The sequence below is a fragment of the Xiphias gladius genome, chromosome 1 (assembly GCF_016859285.1).
Source record: "Xiphias gladius isolate SHS-SW01 ecotype Sanya breed wild chromosome 1, ASM1685928v1, whole genome shotgun sequence".
NCBI lineage: Eukaryota > Metazoa > Chordata > Actinopteri > Istiophoriformes > Xiphiidae > Xiphias > Xiphias gladius.
The window spans coordinates 26,011,001-26,029,343 of record NC_053400.1 but is presented as its reverse complement, the minus strand read 5'-3'; the positions used below and the strand labels follow the sequence as shown (position 1 = coordinate 26,029,343).

Below are 18,343 nucleotides of genomic sequence, written 5' to 3'. Positions count from 1 at the left end.
TGCTTATTTGAACAAAAGCAACAGAACAGGCTCTATTATGGAGCACTTTTACTTTGATGTCACCTTGCGGTGCCCGAGCTTCAATTGCACAATTATGGTTAAACCTGCTTTCATCTGGCTCTGACTCCCAGATGTAAAGGCACACAAGGAGCACAATAGCCACAGTGTGCTCTGCTCCATGTCATATAACACTTATTTCAATGTAATATATGACACACACACTTACCATTACTCTAGTCATTGCCTGCTACTGGGCTTCCTACCTTCAGTTTGATCAAGAGACTGTGTAGCAATGATTGCTCAGATTTGAAAGAAATTGTGGGTTCAAGTTCAACTGTGACACAGAGGACTTACAAGAATAAATGTTCAAATCATGTTTTGTAGAAAACAAACTTACTCTTCCTGTTTAAAATGAGACTGCAAACTTGGGCTTAACCAATGTAATAGTTTGGACTTAATGAAAGGATCACAGTGTAATGTATGTAGTGAATGAATGAGTGCAATGTGTTAAAACATTTCGCTGTTTGAGTCCAGCAAAAGGACTGCACCTAAAATAAAAATCAAAAAAGTATTTGATGAGTTTGTCTGATGATTCACCTGTATGTGGTTTTAAATAATAAAGCAACTTGAGTGGACGAACTCTGTTTCTGCTACACGAACTTCCTGAATAAAACATCTAAGTTTATTGAATGCAGTTTTAATGCAGTTTTAATATAAATGAGTAGAAATACAGGTTTCAAATGGCTTAGATAAACATCCCCTGGTACCTTATTAGTTTCACCGAATCAATAGAATGAACTTCCTGCCTCTCACGATAGTCTTTCTGGTATAACACTGATGTGTGCTTAGCATGTTTGGGTTAGATTTGCGTCAAGCCATTGGCTTCTCCAGAGAACCAGATGAGATCTAGCACATGTTGAGCACAATGCAAAGCAAAGAGCACAGTGTGTGAACAGTCCAGGTGCTGCTCGAGCTTTTGTCAGAGTTTGAAAGGCAGAGATAGGCCGTGACATAAATCTGTTTGCCCTCATCATTGTATTACCCTTTACTGTGTGTTCATTCATTGTTCAGTTTTTAGTAATGTCCCCTATACTTAACCTTTCTATTTGTTTGTGAAGAGTCTACATATCTATCTATGTCTTGGAGCTGGTTTTAACTACTTTATATACAGTTTTGTAGTTTAATCCAGTGGCTCCCAACCTAGGGGTTGGGCCCTTCCAAAGGGTCGCAAGATAAAATATAAAAGGAAATCGAATAAAAAAATATTCTGCTACACAAATCTGGGTTCATTTTTCAGACCTTTCAACAGTAAAATGCTACATGCGCATCGATGCATCAGTAGGCCTTTTAACAACAAAGATTATCATTATGGTTTAATACATTACAGAATATGACTGTACATCAGCTATTTATCTTATATTCAACTTTATATGGTAAAAATATCAAATCATTTTTTAAATAAAAGAAAAGTTGCTGGAATAATTTGTAAATATGATATATTTCATAAAAATACTCCAAACATTCTTTTAAATTCATGTTGACATATCATATTGAAAATACATTTCAGATACAAAGGAAGCAATTATCTGTAATTTTTAAATCTGATATATGATATAAAATAATTACATATTGACATTTTTGAGATATCTTAACTATTTGTTTCTGGTGTAGAGGAACTGATGTATATTGTATGTGTACACAAAGAATATTGCACTGTGGACCACCAAATGAGGTTAAGTATTTAAGACAAACGTTGAGTCAGTGGGTGATTTGACCAACAATCCAAAGATGGAAAGGACATGGGGAAGGCATTTCTTTGGTGGTTCAAATGCGTCAACAATTTAGGGCGGGTTCTTCACAACAGGGTCTATATATGTCCGTGATCTCTGCTACTGAATACACAAAGCATCATTGCAGCCACCAGTTACACACAGCAAATTAACTCAGAGCTCTCATCTTTAAGAAAAAAAAATGCAGACAGAGGAATACAATCGCAGAGGTAATCATGAGTTCCATTTTACTATATCGACTCAGTTTGTCTGTGTTAATATTGTGTTACAATACAATACAATAAGTAAACAACAAGTAAAATTAACATGAATAATATTGTAACAGCTGGAATGATATTCCAACTATAATGTGTCTGTTCATCATCAGGTAAGGAGCTGGTGGACTACATCACACAGTACCTCGGCTCCATCCGGGAGAGGAGGGTGATTCCAGACGTGAAACCAGGTTACATGAGGGAGCTTCTTCCTGACACTGCGCCTACAGAGCCGGAGGACTGGGAAAGTGTCTTCAGTGACATCGAGAAAGTGATCATGCCCGGAGTAGGTCCCCATTGTCACCTATCATCATATCAGCCAGTTCAAACTATGGCACGGAAGCAAGTATTTTCTCGTCTTTTTCCCCAGGTGGTTCACTGGCAGAGCCCTCATATGCATGCCTACTACCCCAGTCTGACTTCATGGCCCTCTATGCTTGGGGACATGCTGGCCGATGCCATCAACTGTGTTGGATTTACCTGGGTAAGGGGACAACTGACATTTTTTTTTTCTCCACTGCACTACCTAAAGAACAGCAAAAACATCAAAACAGTGAAGTCCTGATAAATGATATTGTCCACGTTGGTTTTGTACAGGCCTCTAGCCCAGCATGCACAGAGTTGGAAATGAATGTGATGGACTGGTTGTGTAAAGCACTGGGGCTTCCCTCCTTTTTCCTGCATCACCATCCTGACAGCAGAGGTGGAGGCATACTGCAGGTTCATGATACCTCGATCTGTTTATTTTAAACCCCCAAACCTTCATAAGATAGTCTCTGTGATAACTGGGAGCTTATTATCTTCCTCTTCTACTTGACTCTCCTGTTAGAGCACAGTCAGTGAGAGTACACTGGTCGCTCTGCTGGCAGCCAGGAAAGATAAAATTTTGCAGTTGCGGGCCGAGCTCGAGCAGGACGTGGACGACTCAGTCCTAAATTCAAGACTGGTGGCCTACGCTTCAGATCAGGTCAGTGTTATCACTTCTTGTACAGTAACTTCGAATCAATCCGATGAAATAAACTAATCTGATGTAACGACTGCTTTTATAGGCTCATTCCTCGGTGGAGAAGGCAGGTCTGATCTCTCTGGTAAAGATCAGGTTTCTGTCCACTGATGAGCAGTTGTCGCTGAGAGGAGACACTTTAAAACAAGCCATACAAGAAGACAGGGGGAAAGGACTGGTCCCTTTCATGGTATGTATTTTTACACTGAAGGACGGGCGAGTTTCATGAGGCTAAGGGGGTGTCTATGTGGAGAATTTAAGAATCATACCGGTCTTTTTGACATCACATACTGTGCAATATGTACAGTACAACACCGCCGACTAGTTTTGAAAGCGTACACTATTGTACTACAAGATTTTTAGAGTGATTTCCCAAACATCACACATGGCAGATCACGCAGAGTCCTGAAACTGACAGGACTAAAATTGAATTAACGCTGTTTACACATGAATTAATTAATTAATTGTTAATCAGTATTAACAATCTAATAATTTAATATATGATAATGTATCAGTCACAGGGGACATTTATACCGCAGAACCACTACTTTTACTTTTGATACTTGTTGATAATACTGAGTAATACTGATACCTGAAGACTTCTTCCACCACTGCAAAGAGCTAAACGTTCACCTTTCATCAGTGTATTGAAATGAAACAGGAACAGCTAAAAAAAAGTACACTATGGTAAACGGCCAGTGGTAAAAATTAGTTAAAAATCAGTTATGTACACAACAAAAGGTTGGCATGTGTTTTTTTTTTTTTTTTTTTTTAAATCATGAAAATCATGTGATTTTGTTTCTCTCTTTTTCAGCTGTGTGCAACTTTGGGAACTACAGGAGTGTGTGCCTTTGACAAGTTATCTGAACTGGGACCAGTGTGTATGTCTTCACACTTACATTCAGTGATGTCTGCCTTTACACCGTCTGTAAAGTCAAACATTGTGTGATTCCACTGACATGCATTATAAGTACAGTACTTTTAAGTAAGGTTTTTTTTTTTTTTTACACACAGGTACAGAAGAGGGACTGTGGCTACATGTTGATGCTGCGTATGCTGGCTCAGCCTATTTCTGTCCTGAGCTCCGCTGGTCACTGGAGGGCATTGAATTTGCTCACTCTTTTGTCTTTAACCCTTCCAAGTGGATGATGGTCCATTTTGACTGCACAGCTTTCTGGTGAGTAAGAACACCGAAGCCTTTTCCCCCCTCTATAGAAATAAATATTATCTACGAATATAGGTCTGAAATTAAAAACCAATAAATCCAAAGTTAATATGAAGGAGACTTGTTGTTTGGTAATATGGTTTAACTTTGTTTTCTCAGGGTTAGGGATAAATATAAGCTCCAACAGACCTTCAGTGTTGATCCCGTTTATCTCAGACATGACAACTCACAGGCAGCCACTGATTTTATGGTATGATAATATCACATCTTCACCAAATTATATATTTAACTATTATAGTGAATAATTTAATCCAGTAACAGTAATAACGGTGCATTTTCTGTTGTCCAGCATTGGCAAATTCCCCTCAGCCGACGTTTCCGTTCTCTCAAACTCTGGTTTGTCATGCGCTGCTTTGGACTGAAAAACCTCCAGGCTCATATCAGACACGTAAGTGGAATTCAGTTCTCTTCATGCAAATTATTTTAGGGAAAAAAAAAGTCCAGTATGATCAAATTAGGGAATTAGCACAAAGTTTACTTACAGTAGGGAATTCTTTAAATGTGGCAACCCACAGGATTTTATTTATTTTAAAGTTTCAGAATTTTAATGTGTATTATTTTCTGTTGTTTTCAGGGGATTGAGATGGCAAAGCTCTTAGAGTCTCACATAAGGAGTGACCCAAATTTTGAGGTTCCTGCTTTGAGGCACCTTGGCCTGGTTGTCTTCTGTCTGAAAGTATGTAGCACAGCAGTAAACTATGAAGAAAAATGTTTGTGTTAAACTAGGCTTGCATCTTTGTTAAGCAACATGTCTTTCACTGGCTAATCAGTATTGCTGTGAACAAGCTTTCCAGTCACACCTCGTTCAAAGGTGAGTTACTTGAATAAGGTTAAGGAGTTTTATCAAGCGCAGGCAAAGGGCACAACAATATGTGAGTGATCACTAAAAAGACCTGAAACCTTGAAAACCGAAAATGTTTTAGTTTTGTTTGGAAGCTTTGAGTTTTTTGGCCTCACAATGTTTATGAATATTTTATGTCACTTTCTTAATCTAGGGAGGAAATGCTTTGACCCAGGAGCTGTTGAGGAGACTGACCCGGTCCGGCACCATGTACCTCATCCCTGCGGACATTCACACCAAACGCATCATCCGATTCACAGTGACCTCACAGTTCACTACTGCAGATGACATCCTTAAGGACTGGGGCATCATCTGCAAAATGGCTTCCACTCTTCTGGCGGAGACGCAGGGTCTGAATGCTGCAGATCAACACAAGTCAGGGGAAGATGAGGTGATAGGAGCAGAAGAAAACCAGGACCCAGACTCCGACGCCAGGTCTGATGAGAAAAAGGATGCTGCATCCAGGCTGGACAAAGAGCAAGTGGAGCTGTGGATTGACAAGGCTTGGAATCGATCTAGGAGACCAATGCGCTCTCTTAGCTGCAACAGTGAGCCTCTGCCTTACACTTACATCGGGCCGCTGTCTGGCTACGACTTTGACACAAGGCCTAGTGTTAAAGCTGCTTCAGGTGCCCTCCCCACACCATCAACAACAGGATCCAGTGCTACGTGTAAGATTACAGAGATGCCTTCAGGTCTTCTGGGTAAACAGGTCCTGAAGAAGCTGACAAAGTTCAACAGTGTGCCGAGTTTCTGCAACCAGTGGTTGCAGTGTGGGCGGCACCAGCTGTGCTGCCCCCTGAAGGTTTCACAGGCACCTCAAAAACACTTGTCCTCCACCTGCAGAAGAATGAACTGTATGTCTTCTTCTCCTATAGCCAACGCGGCTCCCTCCCCTACTCAACTGGAAACGGCCACTGCACCTAAGCTCCTGCAATGATCCTGAAAGCAGTGTGCAGTAGCGCACGCACGCACGCACTCACGCACACACACACACGCACACACAAACAAACAATAATTCAGCTACGGATAATTAAGCAATTTACTGCTGCATTGGCTGTGTGGGTGCTGAGCCACCACAGTCACCTCTTGGCAAATTGAAGATCACTATCTAATTAAGGTATGTAAGTGATTTGGAATTGCTTTGCTCATTTACAACCATGTTTTTAAAATCTTTTTAATAGAAAGTATTTCAAGCAACTTTATATCCCTTGCAATATTTCAGTAGGCAATATTCTTATCAGATGATAAAGTAGATCATGAAATGCGCTGCACATAAATGCTCAATGTACAGGCCTTTAAAGCATTATTTGGTATCCTGTATCAGCTGAAACCTAGAAATCAAATGTACTATTCGAGGTTGACAATCTAATAATGAACACTGAACTCATTCAGAGCCTGATTCTTCCCTCTGCAATGGAGTCGAATATCTCCTGAGTCATGGGTACGTAGCCTTTATTGTCATCCAGGTAGAACAGACAGTCCCTGATGACAGCAGGGTTAAAGCCCTCCTCTGCCAGCTTCATCTTGATTTGCTTAAACGTCCCAGTCACTGCAAGTGCATTCTGCCAGAGGAAAATAAATGGTTCCATTATGGTCATAATGATTTTATATATGTTATAAATCCCGCAGGACTTTGTTTACCTGTATGCGAATGAAGCGTGGTCTTGCGTAGCTGGGGAGGTAGTTTTTGACATGCTGATATGTAGCTTTGCTGTCAAAGTCCATGTTTTCCTTCAGCTTTAGTGCTGCCATTCCAATTCTACCCTCATGTCCTGATCAGTCAAGGTCAAAGTAAACAGAGGACTTATTTCAGGACATGAGCATGAACAGCTCTTTAAATGTGTTTCATACTGTGGCAAAGTAAATGAGCACCTATTTCAAATACATGCTTTTACTGTTTTCAAATTATTATTGTTTCAAATTTGCGGGATTACATAGTTCATGATTACAATTATTAATAATGAATGGGGATGTGAAAGGTTATATAGGTCAATAGGTCTTATTAAACCTTTAAAAATCCCAAAGAGACTCAAACAGACATAGTTGTCAGAAGAAAGGCTTTTACTATAATTTCATATTTTGGAGATGCAAGTTTTCAGGGAAATAAAATGTTTCTAATAATCTTCTTCTTAAATCATTGCTAGTAATGTAATTATTACCTGGCACCTTCACACCATAGACATTAGCCTCCTCAACGCAGTCCACCATGAGCAGATGACCGGCCACCTCAGTGGTTGCCACATTTTCTCCTTTCCACCTGTATGAGATGACAATGCGAACACAGGGCGTGCACAACGTAGCTGCAATGTTTTCATTTAGAACTGGGAACAGTTTGTTATGATTTAGATACAAGCATAATCAGGGAAAACCCTTTTCATTGGCAGAAAATACTGAAATTATATTCAAATGAAGATTCTTGTTTTTTTTTTTTTTATTTCAACTTCAAGGAATCAAACATTGAAATCAAGCATAGCAGAATAACCAGGGAGTGTGCAGTTCCTGAAATCTGAAATTACGTTACCTAACTTTAAGGCCTTTAATGGTTTTGAATATAGCCAAACGTAATGTTTTGTCCTGCATCTTAAATTCAGTTGTCAGTGATGAAATTGGGTCAAATCAAATGCAGCCTGAGTTGATAAAAACCTGCAGGGATGCTACAAAAGTCAGCCATTTATCAGGTTCAGGTATTGCTCTGCCCTTGACATTGACAACGAGGAATGGGTCCCTCGTCTTCATCATTTGCTCAGCTTGTCAAATTTAATCAGTTTATTTCACCCACAGACCTGAAAGTGTCTCCAATGCGGTCTTGAAAGAAGATAAATCCTTCACTGTCGATCTTTAGAAGGTCGCCACTGTTATAGTAGAGGTCTCCCTTCACAAATACATCTCTCAGCTTCTTCTTCTCTGTCTGCTGCCTGTTCTTGGCATAGCCGCTGAAAGGTGCTCCTTCTCCGATCTTTGCCACCAACAAGCCGGTCTCTCCTGCGGATAAAAGCATCAAGCAAAGGATATGTATTACTGAGGGGTAGGGGGTTCAAGAGAGAGCCATATTTTTCGAGGAGATTGGCTCACCTCTGGGGACTTCAATACAAAATCCTCTTGAGTCTTTGACTGGCTCCTCTTTCTCTGTGTCGTACCTTATCAGGGCATACGGACATGCCATCTGAAAAACAGTTCAAGGCAATAAAACATACTGAATGTCGAAATGAATACTGAAACTTGTTTTGAACATTAAATCTCATAATTCTGTAAGCATACCCTTTACACTGTAATGATGAGATGAGATCCTGTATCATCTAAATTCTGACTGTTGACAAATTGCAAAAAGCAGATCATCCAACCCTGCTTGTTCATCTGACTGTGCTAACTGCTGCCATACCTAAAAATAAACATTTTTCCCTCTTACTTTGTGAAGAAAATTTTCTTTGCCAATAGCTCCAATTTTCCCAATGTAATTGACAAAGCCAATATTTCCTTCTGTCGCTCCGTAGCATTCAACAACACGAATGTCCCCAAATCGCTGCAGGAAGTCTGCCCAGGTGTCGAGCCTTATCCCGTTCCCCAAAGCCAAGCGGACTTTATGGTCTCTGTCATTGTCTCGCTAGATGAGAGTGAAGGAGAGGTGAGACTAGGATAATAAATATCACATGATGTCCACCTTTTTGTTTAAAGCACAAACAGGGAGTCTGACTGCAGGTGTTAGTTGCACATGAAATTTCTCATTTTGAAAATATATTTAACAGTTATGTGACATTATACTGAGGTTTACCTTTGGTGTGTTGCAGAGGTAGCGCATAATTTCTCCTATGTACTGAATAATGGTCACATTGTACTTTCTACAGTCATTCCAGAAGTGAGAGGCAGAGAATTTACGTCTTAAAACAACAGTGATACCTAGAAATGAAGAAGCACAGATTTAAGCACCTCACACCGAGAGCTCTGTAAACTTATGAACTTTAGGATTTTGAAATACAAACAGGGAAAGTCAGACTCAAACTGCCGGTTATTTGAGGTCATATGCCTGTTAGGTTAACCTTTGATAAACTCAGTGACATCACCAGAATGCAGCCTGGAAGCCATGTTTTGTAGTTTTATGTTGCTTTTGTACAGTATACTGTAAAGTACTTAGTGTTTTATGGGAAATACTCAAGCATTACCTTTTTCTATGGCTCCGCAAAGTCCCATCAGAAAGCCTGCACTGTGGTAGAGAGGCAGGTATATGTAGATGATATCGTCTGAGCGTACGCCAGCAATAGACTGAAGAAAGGATGCCCTCCATAGCCTCTCCTGGTTAATTACAGCTGCCTTGGGAAGCCCTAAAAGGTAACATTGCCACAAAAACAGACGTAGTATAGTTTTATTGTCCTGCTTCTGTTGCTCAAGGCCCGCAGATGTGAAGCGAAGGTCAGATAAGCCTGTCAGATCACCTGTGGTCCCTGAGGTATAGATGTACACCGCAGGACTCTTGATGTTAATGTTGGCCCTCAGCTGAGGCGACAGAGGCTGGTCTGAGGCCCGCTGAATTTTATCAGAGAGGCTTTCGATGCCCTCCACATCGCAGTCCTCGCCGAGGACAAACACACGGACGCCCTGCTCGTGCAAGGTGGGCAACACCTCCTCTACAGCACCCCGGAACTCTGAGAGAGGCAGACAAAGCAGAGCTAGCGAGGGCTTCACAGAGGTCAAAGCAGTGACAAGAAAACAGGAAAACAAAAAACTGGACTCTGGTTCTCAGTAGCTCTCAATATACTTCCAACTAGAGCTTGACCGATTTGTCTGCCAAGGCTAATACATTGACTGATATCAGTTTACTGCAGCTATATAATGGTATGGGTTTCTATGTTGGCCGGTAAGTAACAAGAAATCGCAGAACAGAGATGTCAACCTAGTTTTGGGGTCATTTAGAAACAGTGCCTCCATTATATAGTTTGTCCACCACAGAGAACGGACAAGTTGATTTTTCAACCGCATAAGGCAACGGTCAGTATCAAGATTGTGTGTTCATGTTGACAGAAACTAATTATACAATTATAAAGTTATCAGAATTTTTTTTTTTAAACTCCCAGATATCGGTATCATTCACCCTGAACCTTGAACACCATGCACAGAACGAATTCACAGGAGGATACAAATTTAACATAATTGGCCATTTATTAAAGAGGAGGACACATTCATTCCATACCACTGTCTCCCTGTATTCATAATGCAACGCTGGGCGAATAAGTAATGCCGAAAAAGCCAGAACTTCACTGTCTAATCACACGGAGAACGACAGACTCTCTCAGCCCCTCCGGCTTACCGGCGCCAGCGACCAGGACCCTGGCGTCGCAGCAGGAGAAACAGTGCAGCAGAGATTTGGACCTGATGTTGTAGTTCAGCAGAGCGGCCGTGCACCCCAGCTTGGCCAGCGCCAGCCAGAGCCACACGAACTGGGGCTCGTTGCCCAGGAGGAGGGCCACCGTGTCCCCCTGGTCCAGAGGAGCAGACGTCGACAGGGCCCTGGCCACCCGGCTGCTCTCCCTGTCGGCTTGGCTGTAGGTGTAGGAGCCCTCCTCGAACACGATGAAGCTTTTATGCGGCTGCCTCGCCACCTTGTCCAGGAAACAGTCCAGAATGCTGTAAAACGGCTTCCGCCTCGTGAATTTGTTCATGTGGCCAGCAATTTTTAACGCAGTCGCGACATAACTCAAATCTTTCAATAAATAAGGGTTTCTCGCGTAAAGCAGGAATGGCAAAGCCGCCAGGCCCGCGAACACCGTATAGAGAAGATATGCAATCATCATCGGGAGAAATGAGTCGGTCCTGCCACTACGAGAGTCCTGAAAGGTTAAACCCTCTCACGGGACAGACACCTAGTCAGTTTATGGCTCTTGTACTTTGACATCTGCATCCTCTCCTGGAGGCGTAGCGAAAGAGCCAACGAGTCAGTGGAGGGAAACCAGTCCATACATTTTGGGAAGGACCAATGTCGTACCTTTAAGTATCTCCGTAAAAACCAGCACTGCGGGGTGTAGGAACAAATTACAAACTCCAAGGAGTCAAGAAACCGTGTCACATTTATGTCTTCTACTTGGAAGACATTTCTTGACTCCCTGAGCTGACTGATGGGTCAAACATGGTTAACCCTTCAATAAGGAACCTAGTAATTCTTTTTTTTCTTTCAGTCATACCAGGCATGCAGGCTGTAATAGGATGTGTTGGCGGTTCTCCCCTTGTTACTCTTTGATTACACGGCAACAGCCAGGTTGTTAAAACCATTTTCCTCGAACTTCAGTTTTGTTTCCAAGTGCTGTACCCGATAGGTGCCCAGTTTTGACACATCTACCTATGGTATTATTCATTTCTCTTTTTCTTCTAAATTGTTACTCCCTCGTTCCCCATAATCTAATTTTCTTCCACTGTACCCACATTTAAGTACAAGTTGGAAACAATACGTAACTGTATTAGTACTTTATTTGTACAAGAACATTACACTGTAAGTCATGGGCTGTGTTATCAAGTGTCACCAAAAAAAAAAAAAAAAAAAAATCCAACTACTTCCAAGTTTGAAAATGATCACCTACTTTTTTTTATGTTGACACTGCGCATCCTCTCTTGGACCTTGAATGAGTGACTAGATGGGAAACAAAATCTGGGCAGTGAAACATGTTTTTCACACTGTTGAGAATCAGTCAAAGAATCATTACCGCTCATGAGTTAAGCTCATTGTTCTGTCCAAACAACAGAAGAGGGACATTTAGTTAAATTTCAAAGCTGCACTTGTGTGTTTAACTAAGTACTGAGTAAAGGGTCTGAATACTTATGTCAATGTGATATTTCAGTTTTTCCTTTTTAAGAAATTTGCCAAAGTTTCTAAAACTCTGCTGTTGCTTTGTCATTATGGGCTATTGAGTGTAGATTGATGAGGGCAAAAATGAATTTAAATGATTTTAGTATGAGGCTGCAACATAACAAAATGTGAAAAGAGTCTTAATACTTTCTGAATGCACTGCAGAACTAAAAAAAAAAAAAAAAAAAAAAAATATTTAACATTAAAAATGTTTTTGAAACTCATAAACTCATTTATAGCGAGGCTGGAAAAATGCCCTTGTGTAATAAATCAAAATGACCTTACAAAGTAAAATGACTTTAGAAAGCATAGGGCTTTTGTTAACAACCCTATTGTGAACCTCAGCAAAGGCTCCAAAAATCATTCATTGTCGCTGAGACGTAATTTAAACCTAAATTAGTGTGAGAACTGAGAAAACTATACTTACTGCCTAAAATTATTACTTTGTGGCAGAGCAGTGAAAGTGAAAACAAGTTAGATGACCTTAGAGTTATCAAATCAAAGATGAACTCCCTGTGAATCTTTTAGCAGCAAACTGATTGGTAAAGAATAAAACCTCCCTCCCCTCCAGCGGGATGGTTGAGACACAGTGTGTATTACGCTAGAGTTACGCAACAACAGTACAGTCCCCTGAGATATTCTGATGTTGATGTTTTCATAGGCTTCAAATGGCAGGTCAGTAGATAATTAACACAAAAGCATGCATGGAAAAATGGATGAAGACCCCCCCTTGTCCATACACTTCTGCGTACTTTTGTTCTGGTGCTGTTTTTTATAGTTTGGTGTCCTTAGTTCCACCTAAAAAGGAATCTTAGTGCCTCGGCATGGGAGCAAATCCTTGCAGCCAGATCCCAAAATACTGTGGAAAACCTTCCGAGAGGAGGGGTGGCTGTTATCGCAGCTAATTGATGCCCATGAAGATGTTCTCCAATCACAAATGGGTGTAATCTTCAGGTGTCCCCGTTAATTTGTTCAACGTCTTTGTCGCTGTATTGATTCTGGCAATTTATATCCCTGCTACACTGAGGAGAGACTCTGGTAGCGTGTGGATTTGTCTCTACCGTGTGGTTTCCCACGTCCGTTACACCTGAAATTTGTCTCCGTATTGTTGTAGCTATGATGAGCAAAATGAAAGCAGACATACACGTGACAACTAGTTCTGGTTTTACAATAGGAATCACTTCAATGTTTAGGAAAGTAATTTATGTTTATAGATATTTGCACATAAAAATACAATTTGTGTTAGGCTCTGTTCTACATATATTTTTTGCTACTTATGTCTTTCCTAAAAAACAAAGTATTATATCAGATACTACCTGTGAGATAAAGTCTAGTAGCCACTGTCTTACGGTTTTTTTTCTCCATGAAGACTGTTAGAAGCATCTCATTAAACTACAGTATCTTTTTATCCATATTGTGTCTTTGCTGCAACAGTGCCACCAGCAGCAACACTTCTCAGCACCATTATTAGACTGAATACTGTAAAAGCAGCAATCCTCATACACGAAAGCAGTATGAGGACTGTAAATAGTAGTAAACATACTATTTATAATAACACTTGTCAGTAAATATATCATTTATATTATCCAACTCCCTCCTCCTCTTGCAGGCTGACTCTAGCCCCTGACATGAATCCTAAACGTACTCATTCCCATGTACTGCTTTTGATAAAAGGTGTTTATGCATACATATTAGTTTACCACGCATAAATGATATTTTGAGATTTTTTTCAGTCCCTGAGCTGTAAGTTCAATTATTAAACGTATCATTGCAGCCGGTCTGAAAAGCCTGCACATTTGGTGAACTCTCATAGTTTGATGCTTCCTGATACGATGGAGCAGTAGATCTGAGCTGTAAGCGGTATGTAGCGCTTCTCATTATCATCGAGGATATAAAGAGGGTCCCGGATACGTTCTGGATCAAAACTCTCTTCCACTAACTTCATCTTCATCTGCTTGAAGGTCCCAGTTACCTCCACGATATTCTAGAGGGAATAAAATACTCACTCAGGTACAGTATCAAAATATCATCATCTGCTTTTGATCACATGGTACAAAAACAGTTTAAAAAAATGCATTGTACAATTCTGACAAGGTGGCATAAAAACTTATCAGAATCTTTGTTATTCACATTTTTTGAGAAAAGAACAATGTTTGTTTTTCATATATTAAATTTTGGTTAAAATTTAAATGCTCCTTCAAAACGTGAAATCCAGTAACGTGTGTTTGAAATTAAAGTACCTGTATCCTTATAAAGCGAGGTCGGGCATATGAGGGCAGGTAGCTGACCACATGGTTATATAGTTTACTTCCATCAAACTCGGCGCCTTCCTTCACAGTAACAGCTGCCATTCCTATCCGCCCCTCATGCCCTAGATTGCCAAAAAAAAAAACAGGAACAGACAAAGCACTTGTCGTCATTAACTGAGTCATTACCAAATCAATGTCTCTCTTCAATGATCTGCCATTTGGAAATCCCGATATTCTTATTAAAAAACACTTTGGGGTAAAATGTACAGAGGAAATGACCACCACCTGGCACTTGGACTCCGTAAACGTTGGCTTCTTTGAGACAATCACTGATCGTCAGGATGTCAGACACCTCGGTTGTGGCCACATTCTCACCTTTCCACCTGTGGGCTCAAACAATTGAAAACTTTTTTTTAAACCTCAGGCAAAAGCACAATTTACAGGTCAGTGCGTGTGGGGGAAAAACAAACAAACAAACAAAAAACATACATTATTTTCTCTTTGCAAACTACAAGCTCATGTCTAAGCAACGAATATAAGTTTGCCCACAACTTCAAAGCTTTTCCAAAAAGGAGCCTGTTGCATAACGTGGGGGAAAGTTTAGCTTTTACTGCTGAAAAATTGCATTCAGTGGTCAATAGGAATGTATTAAATGTGTACTATGTATAACCAATGGTGCTGAGGGCTTGAAAAAAAACATTCCTATTAAGTTGTCTAGTAAAATTCTCCAGTTTTGATAGTTTTAGTAGAAAGAGTGCTGTATAACAATCAGGGATTGTATCCTCAGAAATGAATGGAAAATTAAAAAAAAGTGTATTGTCAGAATATTTAATAAAATGTCCAAAGTTTCTTATAGTTTCTTATATAGCTTTCATATAGTGAAATAAAAAAAATACAGTCGAAAAAATTTGTGCTCGACACAATTATTGGGACCATTGTGATGAATTTAAATTAGTTCCTAAAAGAGGCTGATTGTTTCCACTTTCTTTTTCACAATGGCGAAGACACTATAACTGTCTGAGAGCATCAGAAATGCTATTATCAAAAAACATAATTCCAAAGGCTACAAGGCGATCGCCAAAGATCTTGAAATCCCTGTTTCAACAGTTTGTAATCTTATCAAGAAGTTTCACAGTCATAAAACTGTTAAAACACTCCCAAGGTGTGATGCTAAGACAAAACTCAGTGAGGGAAGTCCGTGAAGGTGGATGTTGATTGTGGGCAAATCACCACGCAGGACATCTAAAGAGCTTCAGGCTGACCTGCAGCAATCTGGAGCGGTGGTTTCAGCCTGTACCATACGCCACACACGAAACCAAGTAGGGCGCCATGGGCCAAGGCCGAAGAGGACACCACTACTGATAGAATCAATTGTGCATCAGTTTGTTTATAGGTGATGAAATAAAGCCCATAAGGAAAAGACCACCTTACATACAGTAAAACATGGTTGAGGTTCTATCATCTTGTGGGGCTGCTTTGCTGCCTCTGGTACTGGAGGCATTGAATGTATCAAAGGAATGATGAAATCAGAGGATCACCAAGATGTTTCAGAGCTAATGTGTTACCCAGTGTCAGAAAACTAGGTTTGAGGTGAAGGTCTTACGTCTTTCAGCAGGTCAACGACCCAGAGCACACTTCCAGCAGCAATGGTTAAAAAGGAAAAGATGGACTGTTTTAAACTGGCCAGCAATGAGTCCTGACCTAAATCCCATTGAAAACCTTTGGAGAGAGCTGAAATCTGCCATTGCAAAAAGGACTCTGCAAACTTAAAAGAGCTTAAATGCACAGCAATGGAAGAGCGGCAGAATCTTCCAGCAGAAAGGCGCAAGAAGCTTCTAGATGGCTATAAGCAACGTTCAGGGGCTGTCATTGTTGCCAAAGGTTGTGCAACCAAATATTAGTGAAGGGTGCCAATAATTGCGTCCGGGGTAAGTTTTGTGATTGTATTATTTCACTATTAGGCAAGTTTTTTCTTTTGTTTTTTTTTCTTTTCTTCTGTTCAGTAGCCTTGGACATTTCATTAAAATATTTTAAATTATACACCATTGGTGAATTTGCATTTATTTCTGAAGATATTCTAAATTCTGTACTTAAAATTCATGGGTGCCAATAATTTCATCAGGACTGTACACAGATCTATCTTGCGATCCATTGTTTAACTGACTACTTTGTGCTTTTCACCTTTAACAGTAAAAAGCCAGTGACCGTGTGATGTTTCATCCTCTGTTTGTTCAAGTCTTTAATTCAAAGTTGTATAATATGACTGATATTTCACTTAAAAAAAAAAAAAAACACCTATAAAAGATTATTTTATTTTTCAAAAAGCTTCAAAATGAAATCATGGTGCAAAGGAGCTTTGTACCTGAATGTGTCACCTACACGATCCTGAAAGTAAATGAAGTTGTCCTGATCGATCCTCATTAGGTCTCCACTGTTGAAGTAAAGATCTCCTTTCTTGAGAACATCACGAAGTCTTTTCCTCTCTGTTTGTTCTTCATTCTGGGTATAGCCGACAAAAGGAGCAATGTCTGTGATCTTCGACACCAGCAGTCCTGTCTCGCCTTAAACAAAAAGCCACTGACGTTATTAACATTATCTCTCAACCCTGCCTACATGATCCAGATGTAATATCGAGTGTCATGGTGCATCGAATAAGCATAGAAATCTGTATCAATTGCAGAGAGATAAGGTTGAAAATCTGTGATACAGTGATTAAGCATAAAAACAGTTGTTTCTTTACCTTTGGGTGACTCCACGCAGAGGCCATTAGCATCTCGAACTGGTTCATCTCGCTCTGTGTCATACTTAATAAGGGTGTAGGGGAACAGCTTCTGCAGGAGCAAGACATCAGTAATGCACTATGTGCCCAATTAATCTTTATACCAGCAGAATAAACCACTGTCTACAGTGGTTTATTCTGCTGGTATGCTCTAGTGGTGTTAAAAAAAAAAAAAGAAAAGAAAAGAAACATTTCTGTTCAACTGCTATTTAAGCCATAAATAAACAACTGTATGGAGATTCATTCTTGACTTTGGGAATATGTGTGGTAAAATGAATCTCAACTCAAGGTTGTCTCAAAGGCTTTTTCAGAGCTTTCAATCACATTTCATGGTCCTCTACTAGACCCAGCCAATGGAAGAAGACTGCCTTCAGCAACTGTTCCACGGTCCACCATGAGATGCCACTGAAAGCTCAGAAAAAAAGGTGGGAAGTTGAGTTGAGATCATTTTGACACACAACCTAATAAACAGGTAGTAAATCTATCAATATGTCAAACGTTTTTGTCTTTGGATGATCTCGTTCTTACCCGATGCAAAAAGTTGACACGTCCAATAGCTCCAATTTTCCCCGCATAGTTGACAAATCCCACATTTCCCTCAGTGGAGGCATAGAACTCACAGACCTGAATGTTCCCAAAGCGACTGAGAAACTCTCTCCATATGTCTGCTCTGATACCATTACCAATGGCCAGTCTTACTTTATGGTCCTTGTCATTTTCTCTCTAAAATAAAAAGAAAAAAAAGAAATAGATCAAGAATTTTGCAAGCATTGCAGATATAAAGGATTTGATAACTAATAAATCTAAATAGTCAAGGTACTGGAATCACCTAACTTTAAAAACCTTATCAAGCATTTATCAGCATTTTGAAAGGGCCTTTGTAAAGTGTGAGACTGCACTGCTTTTAATCACACTCATATGATCTAGTGTTTTATAATAAACAGACACCAGCCATCTAATTAGGCCCTTAATTAGGATTAGACACCTTCCTGATGAAGTATGCCTAATCCCTGTAAGAATTTGACATTAGAAACCAGATTGCACAAGCAGAAATACTTCTGTGTGAAAAATACTCATCTCTCTAAAAAGCATACAAATTCTTTATGAGAAATACCAATCACTGTAATGAATGTGACCCTAAAGCCGTATAATAGTACAGGGAGATTTGGTTGTCAAGTTACTTGACACGGTCTTCCTGAGTAAAGGCCAGTATCTATTCCTAGAGGTGACCAGATACAGACAGACTACCTCCTCTGGCTGGTGCAGGGTCACGCAGTAAATTGAGACTGCACCTCATGTGATGCAATCAGATACTCTGAATGGCCATACATGTAGACAAAATTTTTAGAGTACTCCTAAATTCCGCAGAT

General features: G+C 40.1%; 3 protein-coding genes across 5 annotated transcripts in view; 1 reads left to right on the top strand and 2 right to left on the bottom strand.

The window, feature by feature from the left end:
• Positions 1 to 1,926: 1,926 nt before the first annotated feature.
• Positions 1,927 to 6,367, top strand: hdc (histidine decarboxylase). Its single transcript, XM_040135438.1, has 12 exons — positions 1,927 to 1,999; positions 2,158 to 2,330; positions 2,415 to 2,528; positions 2,642 to 2,764; positions 2,874 to 3,011; positions 3,094 to 3,237; positions 3,862 to 3,928; positions 4,062 to 4,224; positions 4,372 to 4,462; positions 4,562 to 4,660; positions 4,847 to 4,948; positions 5,268 to 6,367. Exons 1-12 carry the CDS (start codon positions 1,972 to 1,974, stop codon positions 6,051 to 6,053), a joined length of 2,028 nt encoding a protein of 675 aa, XP_039991372.1. The 5' UTR covers positions 1,927 to 1,971; the 3' UTR covers positions 6,054 to 6,367.
• Positions 3,867 to 11,162, bottom strand: LOC120794437 (very long-chain acyl-CoA synthetase-like). The gene is made up of 10 exons (XM_040135564.1): positions 10,416 to 11,162; positions 9,544 to 9,753; positions 9,274 to 9,432; positions 8,886 to 9,010; positions 8,523 to 8,717; positions 8,189 to 8,279; positions 7,900 to 8,098; positions 7,276 to 7,373; positions 6,758 to 6,888; positions 3,867 to 6,678 (listed from the first exon to the last, which is right to left on the bottom strand). Exons 1-10 carry the CDS (start codon positions 10,897 to 10,899, stop codon positions 6,505 to 6,507), a joined length of 1,866 nt encoding a protein of 621 aa, XP_039991498.1. The 5' UTR covers positions 10,900 to 11,162; the 3' UTR covers positions 3,867 to 6,504.
• The window catches only part of zgc:158482 (uncharacterized protein LOC100009650 homolog), a 30,105-nt gene continuing 22,400 nt past the window's right edge, over positions 10,639 to 18,343 (bottom strand). The window contains exons 5-12 of one of the 3 annotated variants that reach the window (XR_005708144.1): positions 17,502 to 17,696; positions 16,935 to 17,025; positions 16,557 to 16,755; positions 14,480 to 14,577; positions 14,186 to 14,316; positions 13,857 to 13,929; positions 11,680 to 11,773; positions 10,639 to 10,707 (exon numbers count right to left, since the gene is read on the bottom strand). Coding sequence is in view for 2 of the 3 variants with exons in the window: in XM_040135681.1 (XP_039991615.1) it covers positions 13,753 to 13,929; positions 14,186 to 14,316; positions 14,480 to 14,577; positions 16,557 to 16,755; positions 16,935 to 17,025; positions 17,502 to 17,696 (891 nt within the window). In the remaining variant the exon portion in view is untranslated. Of the gene's footprint in view, positions 10,708 to 11,646; positions 11,774 to 12,177; positions 13,930 to 14,185; positions 14,317 to 14,479; positions 14,578 to 16,556; positions 16,756 to 16,934; positions 17,026 to 17,501; positions 17,697 to 18,343 lie in introns of those variants that run through there. The other 2 variants (XM_040135768.1, XM_040135681.1) reach the window with 2 other exon arrangements.